The 21,538-nt window shown below is 35.1% G+C and overlaps 1 protein-coding gene across 1 annotated transcript in view; it reads right to left on the bottom strand.

Moving 5' to 3' along the window:
* Positions 1 to 1,371: 1,371 nt before the first annotated feature.
* The window catches only part of BMPR2 (bone morphogenetic protein receptor type 2), a 151,866-nt gene continuing 131,699 nt past the window's right edge, over positions 1,372 to 21,538 (bottom strand). Inside the window, exons 11-13 of the mRNA XM_070770285.1 lie at positions 14,512 to 14,684; positions 10,007 to 11,286; positions 1,372 to 8,752 (exon numbers count right to left, since the gene is read on the bottom strand). Of these exons, the coding sequence (XP_070626386.1) occupies positions 8,502 to 8,752; positions 10,007 to 11,286; positions 14,512 to 14,684 (1,704 nt within the window). The 3' untranslated portion in view covers positions 1,372 to 8,501. The remainder of the gene's footprint in view (positions 8,753 to 10,006; positions 11,287 to 14,511; positions 14,685 to 21,538) is intronic.

Genomic DNA, 21,538 nt, shown 5'->3' with positions numbered 1-21,538 from the left:
CACTTATTGGGGTACTTACATGTCATCTTCTTTGATGTCACCACTTCTTGGATGAGCCTTCTCTCCTCACAAGATGCCTTCAGCTCCTGGGGGGCAGGAATCATGTCACACACTCAGTACACAATAATGATTCAATTTTAAGAAAGTGAACATATTATTTACATTATACCAATAAAATGAAGGCCACCCTAATATGGAATTTGGCCTTAAGTTTGAAAGACACCAGGTAGTGCAGTGGTAATGAATCCACCTGCCAACGCATGAGATGTGGATTTGATCCCTGGGTTGGGAAGATACACCCTGGAGGAGGAAATGGCACCCTGCTTCAGTATCCTTGCCTGAAAAATCTCATGGACAGAGGAGCATGGCTGCCTACAGTCCACGGGGTCACAAAGAGTCAGACAGGATTTAGCAACTGAGTACAGCACGAGAAGATAAAAAAAGATTAGTCACTATCTAAGTTTGCCCTTTGCAGAGAAGTATATAAACTGGGGAGATGAATCACACAGGTGTAGGTGTAAATGAGAGTAATTTTACTTTTGGCTAGTCGTTACTAAAGGTTCAGCAGTTCATTACTATACATTTTCCCCAGGTCATATTTTCTCTAGGGACATTTAGTTAATCATCTTGAATATTACATAGTGGGTTTTATAGAGAATTGCAACATCCTGTAACATTATATTGTTAAGGTTGGGCATGTGAGTCAAAAGGAAAAAGATACCCCACACCTATTATCCCCTACAATATCTTTTAAGGTGACAACAGAGCAAATGGGAGTAGACCATGCTTCTCCTCAAGCAAAAGTTCCTTCTAAAAATACAAAGGTCTAACTGAAAAGATTATTTGATGCTGTGAAGCACAACAGCATTGTCAAGCCAATAAAGATAGTTGTTTTGGTAACTTTTCAGTAATCTCAAATTGCTTCATGTTATGTTCCTGGAGCCACTAGCGGATTTCCATTTTTAATTTTGAGTTTCTCTTTCTATAAGCAGAAACTGAAAACTATATAGTTCAAAGCAAAATGGAAAATACATTAGAATCTCATCTTTACAAGATCTGTGGCTTTGGGCAAGGTCTGTGGCTTTGACTTCTCTGAGTCATTTTTTATATATAAAATGTTAATAGTAATATGCATTTTGTAGAACTGCTATAAGAATTACCAACATACATAAAATAAATAACACCATACCTGGCATACAGTGAGTGTGCAACTATTATTCTAATGTTAGTTGATTTTTGTTTTGATGTATCATACTGAGTAATGAAAGTCATACTATATCAAACAATTGCTATTCTGATGCAAAATACCTAAAATATCATACTAACAATCATATTTGTTGATAACCTCATAAAATCAGGATACAATCACTGTTGTCATTAATATGATCTTTAATAAATGGAATAATGCACCATTTTACAGCAAGCCTTTTTTAAACCTAAAGAACTCCCTTAAAATCTCCTTCTCGAATGTCTCTGTATCAATACAATCTTTTTATTTAGGTTTATATATATCAAAGCATTTACTTACAATTATTCATAGAAAACTCTTTAGTGGCTTAATGTCAGCTTTCATAGTGGCATCCATAGATAATACAAAAGAAAAGTGATTTGCTTTATTTCATACTCACACCGATCCATCAAACACAACTTACACAGCATAGCAAGGTCTCAGACGGCTTATACAAAAGCAAAATAACTGAAAGCAATTATTCATAAATTCATATATGATATTCTATTGGTAATGTAAGAGCAAAACACACCAACAAGAGATACCCGTTAACAAGAAAGAGGGTTCTGAGGAATTGCCAATATTTTTCAGCCTTTCTCATTAGAGAAAAGCATCCTCAGAAATGAATACTCTGTAGCTTATGTTTCTCCTGTCCATTTAGAAAAAGCACGGTGGCTACACATTTCCATGTTTCAGCTACTACAACACCCTAAGAGTTAGTGTATTTTACAATTATCCACTTATCTTCATCTGAAAAATTATCAACAGAAAATTAATGATGATTCCAGCTTATACAAACACTTATACAATATGATCTCTATGGAAACATGACAAGGCATACAAAAACTGCTTAAATAAGTAAATGTGACCAGAAAAAGAAAAGCCACAGACTCTAAGCAATTTAGCATTAAACCAGGACTTATCTTTGAAGTTCATCTTTTATTAGTATTTCAGTTTTCTTACTGTTAAGCTTTAAAAATGTGTTTCCCTATCACATTTCAGAGGGTTGGTAATAAGGTGGAGAGCCTGAGACAAGAGACTTGTTACAAGTAACTTCACTGCAAGGATTTTAAATATACAGCTTACTAATTTGGAGTTTGAACTTGTCTGGAAGAAAAATTCTATTTGGATGTGATGATGTGATAAATAGGTTACCGTAGGTTACCTTCTCAAAACCATCCAAGCTATTACTAAAGCTATAAACTCACTAGTTCACTTTTGAAGACAGTTTAATAATGTTAAATTACCTCTTGAAAAATTTTATTTCTGAGGAACTACTTTACCAAACTCCCCCATTAAAAAATGAAACGAAATGAACTGTCTCATGTATAACTATTTAACCAAACAACAGAAACGGGTTGAAGACTGTGCTTCAACTCTAAGGCCTACATATGCTGTAACATGTAGCGAATTAGTTGAGTCATTTCCCTCTATTCAGTAATTATAAAACTGGGCAAGTTTTTACAATTAATGAAATTTGGTATCTATGTAAGTTAAGTCAAATCGTAAGATGAAACATTAAATGAACTCTGTGTGTAACAAAAACTTAAATATTCAACTGTATCTAATTGCTTGTTTGCTATCAATTGAAGTTTTTCAATGTGCAAAGGGATGAAAGAGACCCTGAGTTTTTAAGTAATATTATGTCTATAGAGTGAGTCTAAAACAGGAAGATGGTTTTGAAATCTTAAAGTACAAATAAAATGGAAAAAAACCTACATGTTGCCTTTTAAAACATTAATGACAAAAACAAGTTGCAGTTTAAAATACAGTAATTTGCTTAATATTGTCATAAACTGGACATGCTAATCGGTGATAAGATTCTTTGTCTCTTACCCAGATTTTAAAATCTGGGTCTCAAATTAAGTTAAAAAAAATAATTTTATAACATTTAATAGTAACACGATGGATATCACAGTAATAACGGAATTAGAATTTTCAAGATATATTTATTTGGGGCATAATTTTAATACACAGCATAAATTCTTAAATATTTACTTTTCCAATGTTACCAGCCATGAGATAAACCTTTTCTTTATATGTACAACACTCAATTTTAACCACTTAAAAGTTAAATGAAAGTTGTTATAGTCCAGTCTATGTTGCAAAAAACAATGACAAGTATTTCAAAAGTGGTCTGCAAAAATGTTTGTAGATAATACTTGATTGTTGTAGGGTTTGCTTTCAAAAGTTAATCTTGCATTTTGTGTTTAATATTTGATGCAAAGAAATATGTAAAATGTTGTGGCTCAATCATAATGTTAAGCCTGCTGCAATATAGGTTAAAAATGACAATAAAGTGATATACAATTCTGTATGCATGGCTTTTTAGTTATAAACTATTGTATAAAATCACAGAACTCCACAATTTGACTAAAAAAAAAGTTAGATAATATAAACTGAAGTGCTTATTTGCTGACAATCTGATGGTTAGATCTACTGTCAAATGGAAACATCTTAATTCTGAATTCTACCCTATTTAACCATAAATGGAGTAATGAACTTGAATATAACAAAGCATAATTTTAGGTGTTCTTAAATATAAGTAGGTATGAAAATAGTAAAAACTGAGGAGAAAATGGCAAAGGAACCAAAGAAATTTTGTGTGAAGAACTGAGACTTAAGTGTCGAGAAGCTTGAAGCATCCTGAATAACAAATGTTGGAGAGGATGACCAGTCGGTCACCCTCCTTTTTATTTTATCTGCTGGTTAAGATAAACAGATACAAAATTAAACAGGAGGGAAGCAGAATAAATGTGAAGAAAACCTTCCAGACACAGAAGATTGCAAGTCAGATAACCAAGGGACAGAGTAAGACAGAAACTAACAGGTGAATGAAATAAAGTAGACCCAGAGTGCCATCCAGGGATTTCCCCTTTTCTTGTATGTTAATCAGGGAACCTGTAGAAAAGCCTACTTTTGATAATATTTGTGTAAACTAGTTCAAATAGTGATTTGCCAGATTTACTTAATCAAGGATTATCATCTATGAGTGGATCACACAAGGTAGTTTTGGCTAAAGTTTACACAGTCCAGAATCTAAAAGTTAAAATGAACTTTTATTTGCTGATGAGCAAACTGACAGTAAAAGGTATGAATATTTAGAAAAATCTTACTCTGAAAGACTCCTGGGGTGTCTATGGGATAATTACATAATTTCTAGGATAATTGATCTAGATAATCAACCAACATGTGTGTACAGATTCCAAGTTTAAGAAGTTAGCTTGGAAGATAGAGTAATATATATAGCAATCTGTGAATAGTTATTGATATGTAATAGCCTGCATACAACTGGTGGTAAGTTTAACATAAATTTATAAAAGGTTGTAAAGAAATAGAATGTAATCTCATATTCTAGGAGCTAATTACCTCCAATGAAATATTTTTATAAATAAGAAAAAAGAGTTTGTGAATTTCATTTGGCTTTAGAAGCCAGGATGGAAAATATTTTAAATAAACATACTTGCCAAATTTTGTGATAATTCCCACTGAAACACATACTTATTTGAGTGTTCCTACCTTTAATTATTGTCACATTCAGAACCAACACATTTTCCAGAGTGAGTGGATACACCTAAGGAAGCTATACAAATTGCTTTATAAAAACAGTATTTTCCTTCTATTCTTCCTACAGCCTCTTCTATTAGTTCTCTGGATTAGTAAAATTTTCTAAAGTCATTAAAAGTAGAAATTTTCAAAATGAAGTGCAAGGACTGATGGGACACATTAAACTAATTCCACCAGGTCAAGAATGGAATCAGTTTAGGAAAAGGTCTCTGTTCCCACAATTCACTTTTGCCTTTCCCATTTAGTTTTGTAATATAAGAATATCGGGAGTGAAGAGAAGTTAAATGATTTTAAGATTCATGATGGCACATGTGGGATTGAATTTCATCTTGAATTAGTAATTATTTCTCAAGCAACAAACACCACAGACATGTCTGTACATCTTCTTATGTTTTCCTAACTCTAAAGCCATTAAGGTATCTGGTTTGGCTTATATTCAAGCCACAATTGTGCTGGAGTTTAATGACTAAATTTCTTACAAAATGTTAGTCCATCATGCATTCTGTCATACAGCATGTAGGCAGTGTGGTGTGGATGAAAGAGATGTTAAGAGAGCAAGCCTAGGTTAAAAAAATCACAGCTTTGTCATTTACAAGGTGTAGACCTCAGGCAAACTAGCTAGCTTCTCTTAGCTTCAGTTTCCCCTATTGTAAAATGGGAATGGTAACCATAATGCTCATATGGTTGTCATGAGGAATCAAAGAGATAACGTATTTGTATCGCAGCATTCAGTATGTAATAAATGGCCAATTACTATTTGTATCTTTGCCTTCCCATAACTTTTTACACCAGTATTTTTTTCCCCCAACTATGCATTTATAAAGAGGGAACTTTTTAGGAGCTATCATTAAATCATTTTGTCTACATTCAATTCAAATTAAGTTCTTTCAAAGACTTAGTTCTGATATACAATTATGATAGTTAAGGGAATTATTTTGATTACCTATTATGATGCTTTTAAGGTTACAATACTTTTAAGGTTGAATTTTAGTATTTTTTTCATTAAATGAATGGCCTCTTATTCAAAGGAGCCCAAATGATTTTCTACATGCAAAAATTTTTGAATACAGTTAAATATTAGATTTAAGATACATTTATTATTAAATAGTTTGCAAATGAGTATTTTATGTAATTTTGCTTGCTTGTATATTTCCAAACAGATTCTAAATCAGTCTGAGGTAAATTTAACTTAAAATTTATTAAAATGATCTACACTCTCTATTTCTCCTACTTTACCAAGAGTCTGCTAATAAAAACATAGAGAAAGAAAATTATTTGTTTTAAGCATGCCTGCATAAAATGGGAAACTATAAGGAGTTCTTTTAATTTGGTATACCAATTTTTGAGAGCATTTTACTATTAAATACCAAAAAATCCTGAAAAACTTACAATCATCTGGCCCAAACACAGTGTAGTAGAATGTAAGGCAACTCTTCTTCTGTCTGGAAAAGATCAGTTAGACCTCAAATGGTCATTTATCTTTGATGCTTCCAATTGAAGAAGAAATAGAATTTATTTTGACTCAAAGGTGTTCTACAATTACTTAAAAATAATATCCTGAAATGCAGTTGGAAGACATTTAAAATTAAGAGAACCAAGGGAAATTTTACAGGAAAAAATATAAATAAATCATTACATAGATAAAAAAATAAATGAAAAATTTTTATGCCAGATGACTGAAAAATATATTAAGGGTCCGAATGAATAGAAGGGCCAATAAAATACAAAAGGTGGAAATCTTGGGCACTAGCAAAATAATGTCACTTCTAAGATTTCAAAACTGTGTTCATCAATCCAGCTGAATAAATGTTTAAGCACTGTGACATCTCTCTTCATAAGATCACAATAGATGGCAAACAAAAGAAGGCTTATATACACAAGTAAGTCATACATATTTTGGATAGCAAATTGAGAAACAGAGTCTGTCTTTTTTTTTTTTTTTGACAGAGTCTGTCTTTAGCTAAGTGATGCAGATAGAAGAATATGAGTGTGAAAACTTTGTCCAGGAGATAAAAATCTCAATCAGGAATTTGTGTTTTCCTGTGAGCTTTTTATCTCCAGAGAAATCTAAGAACTGAAAGTCTATGAAGTAATCTGAGAATCTGGGGGAAAAAGTGAGCTCTTCATTGTTTGCAAATTGATAGAAAATAATTTGTGCTTATAAAAAAGGCCCTCATTTGACATAAAGTGCTTTATTTATAAAGAAAAAAAACATGCAGAAGTTGTTTTAGAGACGATTATCAGTAATGAAAGAAGCAAAGGAAGCTTTAAAAAAAAAACATGATCTGAATATACATGATGTTATCACTAAAAGGTACATTCTAATATAATGTAAAATCATAAAACGATGCTCACATATCAAAGATATAAAAACTGGCAAATGGAAAAACGATGAAAATAAGATTAGTGAAGAAACACAGTTTTGAAAAGAGAGAGGTAAGTCTCAGTCTGCTCAAAAATTATAGGTTTGGCAGCAATTCTTCCTTCCACAGGGACTTGGCATGCCAGTTGAATGATTTTTCCACACAGTGTTTTAGGTCATGGGAAAAGGAATAATTTCCAGATAAAGTTACTAGGCCTCGTTTGGGAAAATATAAAAAGATACTACAGGTTCACAACTATGAATTACTTTTGAAGTTATTTTGAACAGGATGTAATTTTATTTATGTCAAACACAGCATATTCAGAGAATGAAGACTATAATACTACATTGTGTTAACCATCTACCTACTTAAAAATTCCATAAGGAAAGCTCTGTAAGTTTTCTGATAAAAATGTGCTTCTTAAATAAATGAATATGGAACATGAACATATATATATATAAAATAAAATGGAAAACAGCTAATATTTGACTTGCTCTTTGTTCTGTGCTCTTACGAACTTCCAAAACCAGAAACCAAGTATGTTTATTAAAATGCCCGGAAGGAAATGTTTAGGATTTGGAAGGATAAAAGAAATGGCATTTCAAATTAGGTTTTGGTAGTTCCTTCTTTAGAGCCCTTTGAGACGTTTCTGCATTCTCCATAAGGAGAGAGAAAGCAAGAAATCAGGTAGCTGCTTTCTCTTGTGCAAAAACTCACTGTCAAAGAACTGACCTGCCAAAAGTATGGAGGGTGGGGAAGGAAAATGTTCATATCTTGGAAGAATGTGTGCTCTGTTAGGAAGAGAGCTTACGAGAAAGCTTATTTGTGGCCTATAGACTATTGCACATTCAAACAAAACACAGAGAAAAGAATGTCCAACAGATGATGCGTTCAGGAACGTATCAACATACAAACTAGCTTGTGCCCAGAAATAAAACATGGATACCAGACACCACTGCAGTCAAACCTGTCTTAATTTGCTTCTGATTTAATGACCTTTAGAAACTGGTCCAAACTGATTATCAGCAATACATTGTTTCTGCTTTTTTTTCTTAAAAAAATATTTTGAGACCACTTTTGATACACACACATATAATTCTGTGGTCATAACAGACAAATATAACTTCAGCGAGACTAAACAAAAGTGCAAAACTTAAAAAAATTAAAAAATATGGAAGCATAAGCTAAATTTTTCTGCATAGCTGAAATCTATTTAAAGCAAGTCCTTGTTGCAGGGGTAGGAGGGGGTACTGACAGGAGGATAAAGCAGTTTTTTCTTTTAATGTCTTCTGCACATTTAAATGATGCAAAAAATAATTTCACTCCATAGGTTTGAAAACATTTCACAGACAGTTCATCCCTATATCTTTAGACACCATCGTCGTGGCAGTGCCTCCGTCTGCAAGGTAAACAGTGGTGCTGGATTTGGAATGCACTGCCCTGTCTTTGCCATTGTTGTTGACCTCACAGTCCAGTGGTTCAGTGGAAATGACCCAGGTGGAAGGGCGCCACCGCTTAAGAGAATAGGGAGTTTTCACTCGTTTCTTGATCTTTTCACCAGATCCTGATTTGCCATCTTGTGTTGAGTCACCTACTGAAAATAAAAGTGCAGAAAAATGAACTATACATAAAGAAACTACTAAAAAGTAAAAATTAGGGTTGTAAATGGAAAAGAGATCAAATGAACATCTACAGGAGAAGTTACCAGACATTTCTTAAAATTTATGATGCCAGATAGTATTTTTCTAACTTTACCAAATTATTTTTGAGATTCTTTAAGCACGATGTTTCTATAATTGGTTGAATTATTCTATAGGCAAGGAAGAAAATATAGAAAAACCTCAAAAAGCAAAAACAGAGGAAAAAATTCCAAGTTCTCAACTATATTCTCAAATCCTTTGGTTATTGGTAGAAATCCTAATTTGGCAAAATGCATTTAATCTTTCTATTTCATGATCAAAGCAGGCACCTAGAATATAATTATTTTTTCAGAAGAATGACATAAACACTAGAGTGTAAATTTTCTAGTAACTTCCCGTTCCCATACCTGACAAGACATTTTAAAAATGTGGACCCTTGCTATAATTTATGTCAACTCTTCAATACAAGCTACTCAAGCAAGGGGCTAGATTCTACAGATTTTTTGACAATCTAATCCCAGTAGCCCATTTTGTAGTCTTTGACAACAAACATAAAATGCAACTTCTTCATAACTGCTATCAGTCTAAAAGAAATGTCATTTTGTACAATAATGACTGTTTTAGTGAGCTCCCCTGTCTTGTGTTATAATCCCTCAACGGCCATAAACCAAGCATCAGGTTATTTGTGTAAGTGGCTAAGGGCCCCATAGCACCGTGCTACAGGCACACAGCTCCTGAAAAAACTGACATGAAAAACCAAGAATAACTTTGTAGTTTCTTTACAGTGACTTCTCTGAATTTTCTTTATACTTTTCAGATTTATTAAGATTAGTCTGATAAAACCTAAATGTGTATATAATAGGTATAATATGCTCAACAAAGTGCTTCTAAAGTTGTATTGATTATCATTTTACTCAGATGCTTTAAACTAGAAAGTACAAAATCTCAACTATGTACAGCAAGTATGTGAGCTGCATTATAAGCTGCATAAGATACACATTACGTTGGTAATTATTCTGATTATTGTGACATTGACTTTTTAATTATCAGCAAAAAATTACCTTTTTAAAAACAAATGTCTAATTACTTTTGAAATCCAACCAAATGTGGTAAAAGTAAATAACTGCTAGTTGAAACATAATCTGTTTCTAGCTAAGTATATTTAAATGGTCTCAAAATCCCTCCATTTACACAATCCCTCCACTTACACTGCAAACTGTTGCCATCAAGGACATTGGTGGCTGAAAGATCCAGAGAATTAGGCCTCTGTGCTCTTCTAGGCTTTGATGGTCCGGGGTCTGCTACTGTGCTTGGAACACCCTGTGTGAGAACTTCTTGCTCAGAACATGGATTGCTGTTGTTGTTGTTGGAATTAGTTCGGCCGCCTTCTAGGGGCCGTTCTCTCCTGTCCACAAGACGATCCAGAACACCTTCATCATGGCCAGCCTGCTGCTCTCGTCTCAGTAAAGGTTCATGCTCATCAGGACTAGAATTAATGTTCAGCCGAGTGTCCTCACCAATGAACTGATTCTGCAGCATTTCTTGGGCTCTGTGTGCCACTGTGTTAGCTGTCTGGCCAGATGGTACTACGCCATTGGCATACTGAGTAGTGGCAGTATGGGAATTAACGCTATGGTTTCTACCTGCCACACCATTCATAGTGACTGTCACTATATGAGGTTCTGCAGCATTGATTGTATTCATCTTGGCAACTCCAGTTTCTACTTGTTTCAAGTTTGATTTGTGCTTGCTGCCAAATTTCAGCCTGGGCTCCTTTGTCGAATTTTTGGTGTTTAAAGGCAAACTAGTAGGTCTCTTAGGAAGGTTCTGTTGCTTGGGGAGAGGATAGATCTGAGCAGGTGGGACATCAGGAATTAAACATGCTTGGCCATTTGCAGCCTGTGTGAAGTCCTGCTGCCCAGTCACTTCAACTGCAAGCTTTATAAGTGGGTAAAGCAAGCTAGAACTGGTACTGCTCAGTGGGTCTGGCCCACTGAATTGTTTAAGAGAATGCTCCATGAGATTCTCATCAGAACTTTCCTTGAGATTTTTATCGACTTCTTTTGGGTCCAGCTTGTTGGTCTCCAAGTCTTCTTCGGTCAGTTGTAAGCAGACAGGGGTTGGCCCGACTGGCTGTGAAACATTGGTGGCATGCAGACTTGTTTCATCTGGGTATGGCACCTCGGATATAGTGGTCATGCCGGTACTTGGAGTGAGGCCAGTGGTGTTTGTGGTTGTGGTGTTGGTAGACAAGCTGGTGACACTTGTTTCAGGGCTGGGGATTCGAGCTTGTGCTTGCTGCCGTTCATAGTTAATTGAGTTTCGGTTCTTTTCCCCTATAGTCAAAGGTGTGCTGGACATCGAATGCTCAGAGGAAATGTTCTTCACAATGCTGTCAGTGTGATGAATAGAATCTTCAATGTATGAGGAAGAAGAATAATCTGGATAAGGGCCAATCTTTGGCACACGCCTATTGTGTGACAGGTTGCTTAAAGAAAGAAAAAAGTGTCACATTGAGAATACATTTATGACAAAGTGACTCTTCAAGTTAAACAACTCTGATTTTTAAAGTACAAACTGCCCTCTCTTTTATTCCTAAACCCATGTTAATTCTTGAAGCTATTTAAAAATTCTAACCAAATGTTAATCCAGTATTGACAAATATGAACTAATAATTTGTTACAGGCTAGTTTAATGCCATTTAAGCCTATCAGAAAACGGATGGGGATCTATATGATTTTTATAGATTCTCATTATTTTAGTTTATAAGAGTTATTAATTTTAAAAAATTTCCCCTATAGTTTTGTAATGTTAGCAAATATGTCTTTATGAATTGTATATTTGCTCAATTAGACATAAATGTCCATGAAAGAAGGAACCAAGACACTTGTCTTTTGTGTTTCTGTAATTCTAGATACACAGTGGCTACTCAACAAATATATTACCAATTAAGTTCCAAATGGTAAAAAGAACACAAGCTTTTAGGCTGTTCCAAAGTGCTCCATTAAGTGGCATACTCTAGCAAAGGAACATATCTTCCTAGGTAGAGACTGAGCCATATCAATGGAAGTCCTAGAGCCTAGAGTATAAGGCAGAATGTGATACTCAGATTAAAAAAAAAAAAAATCTAAGACTCAGAACTGCTCTCCAGTTTACCAAGGGTTTTACACTGTCACTGTCACATCTTGAGAATGATGGTTCTTGGGCAGCATACTGTAACCTAGTTATGTTTTTAAAAATAAAAACCAGGCCAAGATACCTAAGCAACCCAATATTGTTCACTGATAGGTGAACAAATATACTATATGATTTTACTTTTATGTTGAATCTAAAAAACCAAACAAATGAACAAACAAAACTAAACAGAAACACAGGCAGGGATACAGAGAAGAAACAGGCAGGAGCCAGAGAAGAAGGGGTTGGAGGGAAGAAAAGGATAGGTGAAGGAGACGAAGAGGTATAAAATTCTACTTTCAGAATAAATGAGTCATAGGTATGAAATGCACACTGGGGGGAATACAGCAAATAACTATGTGATATCTTTGTATGGTGATATACCATAACTAGACTTATCTTGGTGATCATTTTGAAATGTACAGAAATAACAAATCACTATGTTGTATAACACAAACTAACATAATGTTGTAGGTTAATTATATTTTTTAAAAAAACTCACAGAAAAAGCAATAAGATCTGTGGTTAACACAGGCAGAGGGGAACAGGTAAGGGGAATGGGATAAAGGCAGTCAAAGGTCTTTCAGTTGTAAGATAAATAAGTACTAGGGATCTAATATATAGGATACAAACAATTAACACTGCTCTATGCTATATATGAAAGGTGTTAAGACCGAGTTCCCTGGTGACACAGTGGCTAAGCCTCTGAGTTTCCAATGCAGGGTATGCATGTTTGATCCCTGATTGGGGAACTTAGATCCCACATACTGCTTGACATGGCCAAAAAATAAAACAAACAAAAAATAAAATGAAAACTGTTAACAGAGTAAATCCTAAGAGTTCTCATTACAAGGGGAAAAACTGTTTTTTACCTATTTCCTTAATTTTTTATCTATATGAGAATGATGAATATTCACTAAACATTGTAATAATCATTTTATGTATGTAAGTCAAATGATCATTCTACACATGTTAAATTTATAGAGTGCTACATGTCAATTATATCTCAATAAAACTGAAAAGAAAAATAACATAAAAGTGAAGGGTAGTTTAAAATCAAGTATAAACAATCAAATATAGACAATGGGAACATTAACAGATACAAGCATTACAGGAGAAAAGCAACAACTAAAGGAAAACTGCTATGAAGAAAAACTGCTGAAGTTATGAGGCGAATGACAGGAAGGGGAGGAACAGAAAAGCTTTTGTATTGCACAAGAGGGATGGAGGGAAAGAGTCAATACAATGAACCCTAGAGTAGAATGAATGTGAGATGAATTACTATTTGAAGGAAAATTCCAAAGTCACAGGACATGAAAAGCAGCACAGGGTACAACTGAATGGCTCAGGAGGCAAAAATGGCCACAGCAAAGGAAAGCATCAAAAAAAAAAAAAAAGATTTCCTCCTCCCAGTTAAGGAAAGTTAAAGCACTTAAAGTAAAAGTAGCTGACTCTTATAAGACGTACAAATAGCATACTAAAGCACACAGAAAACACAGAGATAAGGGGTGATGGAAGCAGAAGACTATCTTCAAGGTATTTGTAAGGTGAGAAATTTATATTTAGAAATGCTAATTTCTATCTTCCTTAACTTGCTGATATATTAATAACAGAAATAAAGGTTTATACCCTGAAGGTAATTCAGTCCAAGCACAAGCAGTGTAAACCCAATGTGGGATCCATAGTTCAGAATACAAATTTTCTTGAAAAATTAGAACAGAAAATATCAAAGAAAATGATTCAAGAATTCAGTTATTTTTTATCTCAATTTTCCCTGCTTACTCTTTCTTTTCTGAATCCTTCTCTGAAAAATTTTAACATGTTTTATTTAGATAAAATGAAAATTTGTGGAAGACTTTATCCCCTAAACACAGAATGAAGAAACACAGATTACATGGTCTGAAAAGTTTCAAGTTTTAGAATTTTTTCTAAAAGCCCTTCTAAGAAGTTCTAATAAAGACAGCTTAAAAAAAAAATCATGGTTCTAATAAAGAAATGTCTCATAAAACAAAGTTCATGATGAGACAAAAAGACTTATGAACTGCTTTCATGTAAAAGTAGCAGCATTCTATAAAGAAAGACCACTGGATAGGGAATCTGGAAACCCTAGTTTCCAGTGAAGCAATGGTTAGATACATATGCAAGTTCACAGTTCTATTTGCTTTAAACAAACAAAATTCAGGGGAAAAAGAAATAAAAACCACGAAGGATAATCAAGACAAAATAGTACGCAGAAGTGCTTATAAAACTTTTGGAACTATGAAAATGCTTTTCCTTTATTATTGTAGGGAACTTTGTGCATTAACAAAGACTAATCTTTTACTGTATTGTTAGATATAAAAACCTATGGATTTCATCTTGCACTTACATTAAACAAGAATATTCAGTAAAAGAACAGGAATACTGAAAGAAAAGTTATGACATTAGACTGCACCAGTTAATCACTGTATGCTTAGACTGTTTTAATAGTATTTATTTTCTGTTCTCTAGTATCAGATTTAAATTCTGACAGACGGATTCCAAACCCTTAGTGTCTTACCGCTCATTCTGCATAGCAGTAGACATTGGATTGACTGTTGGGCTCACAGACTTGTTTCTTTCCCATATCATCATAAGTTCAGCCATCCTCTCTTCAGCACACTGAGCAGTAAGCCGAGCCTCTGCATCCTGGTCCCAACAGTCTTCGATTGTCTCCTTGAGTGATCTCACTGCCTGTAATAAAGTATATGTCAAACACTGTCTCTTACCAAAATATAACTGAGTTTTTTTAGTGACATGAGGTGAAAGAAAAAATATCAATTTTATTTAACCAATATTTTACATAGCTATAATAAAATATCTTAAGACATCAGAGATTTGTAAAGGGCCGTATTCTCAAAAGGTGAGGAACAAGTACAGTAAGAAAATTTTAATTGAACACATTGAAGAATTATCCACAAGAGCAAGCAGTTGTAGTAAGTCATACGTATCCTCAATGCCGTGTGTTTATGTTGTTGTGCATCCACAGCACTGTTATTTCAATCAAGAGCCACTAATTCTACTTCAAAAATGAGTTTAAAAAATTTTGACACTAGACTGTCTTTAATCTCTAAGCTCTTCCTCCTTTACTCCTAGTAGTGTGCTTCATTCTAATCATAAATCTTAAAAGCCTGACACTTTCTTCTTATTTAAACTAGTTTCATTAGTAGTATCAAAATCAGTCCTATTCTGTAACATTCATATATATCTGCAATGAATAGCAGTGTTCCGTTTGGAGAAAGTTGGTGCAAACTCCCTTTTAAAAAGACAGACTTTATATACTTTGATGGACTGGCATCCAGAATTCTTACTCACACTTGTACTCTGATTTTTTTATTAGGTGTCAAGCTCTTCACCTGCCAGTACATTTCTTGTGTCTTCAAGACACTTTCAAAATAGTAAGGCCAGGATTGCCAGATTTAACAAGTAAAAATATAGGATACTACTTACTTAATTTTAGTTTCAGATAATTGGACAAACCATTTTTTAGAGTAGGTATATTCTTGCCAATTCATAAATCAAAGTATTTTATCTGGCAAGCCTATTTTAAGCTAAAAATTTCTGTAAGGAATCTTGGTAACATTTTTAATGTTTCCTAATAATTTGTGTTCTGTAACAACTTGAACCTTAGGTCTCTGGGAAACATCTGTTGTTGCTGTTGTTCACTCACTCCGCTGAATCTGACTCTTTGCGACCCCATGGACTGCAGCACACCAGGGTTCCCTGTCCTTCACCATCTCCCAGAACTTGCTCAAATTCATGTTCATTGAGTCAATGATGTCATCAAACCATCTTGTCTTCTCTTGTCCCCTTCTCCTCCTGCCTTCAATCTTTCCCAGGATCAGGATCTTTTCTAATGAGTCAGCTCTTTGTATCCAGTGGCCAAAGTACTGGAGCTTCAACTTCAGCATCAGTCCTTCCAATGAATATTCAGGATTTATTTCCTTTAGGATTGACTGGTTGGATCTCCTTGCAATCCAAGGGACTCTCAAGAGTCTTCTCCAACACCACAGTTCACAAAAGCATAAATTTTGGGGTGCTCAGCCTTCTTTAAGGTCCAACTCTCACATCCATACCTGACTACCAGAAAAACCATAGCTCTGACTAAATGGACCTATGTTTGCAAAGTAATGTCTCTGCTTTTTAATATGCTGTCTAGGTTTGTCTGGGCAACATGATAGTGTTCTTTCTGAATACAGGCTCACTGGGTACACGCACCACGGTCTACCCTTAATACCATTTTCCCCTGGCTCTTCTGAGTTGTCTGCCTCAGTACAGTACTGCTGATTCTCCAATCCTGCCCAGAACACAGATCAAAGAGTGTATCTTTTAAGACTCAACTTTACTTTGAGTTTTGAAATCTATTTAAAAGTATGTTCCAGGCTCTATTGAGTAAAAATTAAAATATGAACAATAGACATAAAACACCAACAATCTTTTCATTAAGCAATAAAAATCTACCTATTTCTTAAGATATGGAAGAACCACAAGAATATATAATGATAATCTTGAGTTTAATAGCAAGTGTATCATCTCCCTGAGGTAAAAGTTTGGTGTTTATAAGTATGGTTGAGTCTGTTATCGATAGCAGTCATGTTTCTATAAAGTTGCTGTGCACTGAATTAATGATGAAACATTAATCCTAGAGGAAATCCTGTGAGTCTCTGAATATAACATTTTCATCAACTGATCAATAAATAATCTTGTTTTACTTGTGTTTCTGTTTAAAGACACCTTTTAAAATATATATTATCAGTTTAAGTCAGATAGAAAAGGAGAAATACTGTATGACATCCTTTATATGTGGTATCCACAAAGAGATGATACAAATGAAATTACAAAACACAAAGAGACTCACAGACTTAGAAAACAACTTATGGTTGCCTATACACACTGCTGTATTTAAAATGGGTAACCAACATGGACCTGCTGGAACTCTGTTCAATGTTATGAACAGGAACTCTGTTCAATGTTATGTGGCAGCTTGAATGGGAGGTGAGTTTCAGGAAGAATGGGTTTATGTATACGTATGGCTGAGTCCCTTCACTGTTCACCTGAAACTATCACAACATTGTTAATTGGCTATACTCCAATACAAAAAAACAAGTTAAAAAATACATAAAATCACTTCATTAATTTGTACTCATGGTCACAGCACTACACCCCATGCCCTAATGGAGTTTATCTAGAACATGTTTTCCTTTCTTCATAAGGAATATCAAACTTTTCTTGTGCTTAGGAATATCACATAAGAGTTCAGCGTTATACTTAAGGACTATTTTAAATGGTGAAATCACCAAAAAACGCAAAAAAAAAAAAAAAAAAGTGAAAAATAGGGCAGTGAATACATTGCAAAAAAGATACTTTTTTACAATACAAGATATGAAACAGGAAAGCCTTATTAGACCTTCAGTTGGGAACATGTACATCTGAACTCAAAATTTTCACTGCTCTGCACACATACACAAATGACTGGGACAGTGTTCTGACTAATGATTCGGGGATTACAAACACACTCTGGCAAGTAGTTGAATGCCAAATATGAAATTCATGAATAATGAGGAAAGACTATATTTAATGAATTTAAAAATGACTTGGATTTTAAGATAACTCAAGAAACTCAAGAATAACTAACTTTTTATGATAAATATACCTCTAAAAACTAGTTATATATTTACCTTAGTATATTTGTAATATTGGTTTGAAAAAATGAACTCGTCGTAAGTTATGAAGAGAGGAATTTTTCTTTTCCTTTTGAAATAATTTCAAACGTACTTTTCTTTTCTTTCATGATCTTGACATTTTAAAAGACTATGCAGACCTAAAAGTAGCCCAGTTACTTTTGAAAATGTTCCTCAATTTATCTGATATTTCCTCCTGACCAAATTCAAAGTTTGCATCTTTGGCAGAAAATCACAGGAGAGATTGCTGTTCTTCCCACTGTTCTTCCTATCATGTACACATTTTTTATTTGTCCCATTACTAGAGAACTTAACCTTAACCACATGACTAAGTTGGTGTCTGCCAGGTATCTTCCCTGTAAAGTTCCATTTTTCGTTTAATAATTAATCACTGTTTTGGGAGGGGGAGAGTACTCAAAGCTCCTGTATATATCTTGTTCTGCATTCAACTTTTCACCCATTGGCTTCAGCATCTCTTGCTGTTTCTTGGATGAATCAATTATTTCTATGACACTTGCCAGTAAGAAGACATTTAAAAAGTGATAGTAAATCCATAACAAGAATATAGATAAAGTGCATATAAGTAAGAAAAACAAACACCTTTAAAATATGCTAAAATGCTCAACCTTATTCACCATGTTGAGGTAGTACAATGAAGTAGTTAAGAATATTAGTTCCAAATTTGTAGTATTAGTACCAGCTCAATCAAGATCCTGTTTTCAAATACTGCCTTTATTTTTTACTAGGTGCAAATCAAAATAAGATTTATTTTTCCCTAACACATTAACTGATGAGAAGAACTGACTCATTGGAAAAGACCCTGATGCTGGGAAAGGTTGAAGGCAGGAGAAGGGGATGACAGAGGATGAGATGTTGGATGGCATCACTGACTCAATGGACATGAATCTGAGCAAGCTCTGGGAGCGTGTGATGGACAGGGAAGGCTGGTGTGCTGCAGTCCATGCGGTCACAAAGAGTTGGACACAACTGAGCGACTGAACTGAACTGAGCGCATTAACAAAAACAAAATTGCATACCACCTAGTGTTAGTGATGGGAAAACAGGCACTTGTATATTATTATTGGGAGTGCCATCACTTTGGAGGGTAAATTTGTATTTTAAAACTTACCCATGAAAAAACCTCCATGTCTGGATGGCTTTAGGAAGGAATTCAACCAAACATTAAAAAAAATAATAATAATGCCAAGTCTTAACAAGTCTTCCAGAAAATCAAACAAGGAAGGTTATTTCCTAATTCATTCTGTGAGGACATTAGTCAAAACAAAGCAGAGCAAGGAACTTTGGGAGGAAAAGCACTGAAAACTTCGCAAATATCATAATCAACTTTACTGAAACGCTGGATGTTAGTCAAATGTTTACAGCAACCAACTTAAAAACATAAATAGAAGGAGAAAGGTCACTGAAACAGGCTAGGAGACTCTGTCGTGTTTTAATTTAGAGCTGCCCCTGGAGTGATGGCACATATGAAGATGGCAGTCCGTTTTTCCCAAGACAGGCACCTGTTCCCAGAGGGAACAGAGTGACCTTGTTTCCAAGGGAATTATGCTGTCTGTTTTGACATGTCTTCCCTTGAAGATCCAATGCAATAGGCCTGTCTTTGTTCTACCTAACTCAGAACTCTCTTAGCATAGGGAAGTGGCTATGACTAAGTGCATAACATTCTTTGGAAAAATTGAAAGACCAAAGAACAAATGCTACAGCCTGGGGCAAAATGTAATAGTTGAGGCACACAAAAGAAATGCTTGAAAGTCAAGGAAGAAAAACTGGGTGTGAGAAACTTTGGGGAATAAGGGCATTGAAAAGCTTCTGCATATACTGAAGAATCTAAAAATCCACACACAAGTTCAGAGCAGGATGCAAGCTCAGAGAAGACCACAAGCTTTCACAGCTGACTGGCTCAGCCAATGAGAAGACTCAGAGAGTCTTTTCCTTTTTTGTTTCCTTTTTGTCCATAATGATATCCAAAAAGTGATTTTAAACAAAAAATTACAAAGCATGTGAAGAAACAAGAAACTATGCCCCATTCACAGGAATGAAAAAAGGAACAGAACTGTCCCACAGGAAATACAGACATTGGAGTTACTGGCAAAGACTTTAAATATGCTCAAAGAACTAGAAACCATGGATAACGAATGAAAGGAAACTGGGAAAACAACATCTCAACAAATGGAGAATAGCAATTAAGAGACAGAAATTGTAGAAAGGAGTTTAAAAGAAACTTGGGAGGTCAACAGTAAAAACACTGAAATGAAGAATTCACCAGACTGGTTAATTGAGGATTTGAGCAGAGAGAAAAAAGAATTACTAAACATGAAGATAGGAAATAAAAATTACCTAGTCTGAGAAGCAGAAACAAAAAAAGAATGAAGAAAATGAATAGAGCCTAAAAGACTTGTGAGGCACCATTAATCACATCAAACTACACAAAATGAGTGACAGCCCCAGAAGAAAAAATGGAGAAAGAATATTTGAAGAAGTAATAATTCAATAACTTTCCAAATTTAGTAAAAGAAATGAATCTACACATCCAAGAAACTCAATGAACTCAAGGAGAGTTCCATACTGAGACACATTATGATCAAATTATCAAATGCCAAAGAAGAAAAGAGAATCTTGACAGCAGCAAGAAAAGCCACTTGAAATAAACAGTTCGGTTCAGTCACTCAGTCTTGTCTGACTCTGCGATCCCATGGACTACAGACACCAGTTCTCCCTGTCCATCACCAACTCCCAGAGCCTATTCCAACTCATGTCCACTGAGTTGGTGATGCCATCCAACCATCTCACCCTCTGTGGTTCCCTTCTCTCCCCGCCTTCAATATTTCCCAGCATCAGGACCTTTTTCAGTAGACAACTTAATAAAATATATCATATCATCATTTGATATGACTAGAGCCCATATCAAAACATTTGATGACTGCATTTATGTAAAAATCATTAACTTTCTCATCTAACACAAGAGGGAGCTCTATAAAGGTGGAGGCTGTATCTAGTGCTCTCTATATTAAGCACACAATACACAGGATTCATTTAGTGAATGTTAATGAATAAATTCAGAGAAGGCAATGGCAACCCACTCCAGTACTCTTGCCTGGAAAATCCCATGGACAGAGGAGCCTGGTGGGCTGCAGTCCATGACGTCGCTAAGAGTTGGACACGACAGAGGGACTTCACTTTCACTTTTCACTTTCATGCATTGGAGAAGGAAATGGCAACCCACTCCAGTGTTCCTGCCTGGAGAATCCCAGAGATGGGGGAGCCTGGTGGGCTGCCATCTACAGGGTCGCACAGAGTTGGACACGACCGAAGTGACTTAGCAGCAGCAGCAGCAGCAATGAACAAATTCATTAACTCCAATAACCATTAACTCCAATAAACTCATTGGAAAAGATTCTGATGCTGGGAGGGATTGGGGGCAGGAGGAGAAGGGGACAACAGAGGATGAGATGGCTGGATGGCATCACTGACTCAATGGATGCGAGTGTGAGTGAACTCCAGGAGTTGGTGATGGACAGGGAGGCCTGGCCTGCTGCAATTCATGGGGTTGCAAAGAGTTGGACACAACTGAGCAACTGAACTGAACTGAACTGAATTAATAAATAAGCTGAATGACACTGTATTGGTTTCTTAATGATCTGCAGTAAGTTCAAAATTCAGTTCACTTCAGTTCAGTCGCTCAGTCGTGTCTGACTCTTTGTGACCCCATGGATTGCAGTATCCCAGGCTTCCCTGTCTATCACCAATTCCCAGAGCTGGCTCAAACTCATGTCCATTGAGTAAGTGATGCCATCCAACCATCTCATCCTCTGTCATCCCCTTTTCCTCCTGCCTTCAATCTTTCCCAGT

Source organism: Bos indicus, chromosome 2 (assembly GCF_029378745.1).
Source record: "Bos indicus isolate NIAB-ARS_2022 breed Sahiwal x Tharparkar chromosome 2, NIAB-ARS_B.indTharparkar_mat_pri_1.0, whole genome shotgun sequence".
NCBI lineage: Eukaryota > Metazoa > Chordata > Mammalia > Artiodactyla > Bovidae > Bos > Bos indicus.
Note: the sequence above shows the minus strand (reverse complement) of the source record. Positions and strands in the feature narration are given on the sequence as shown.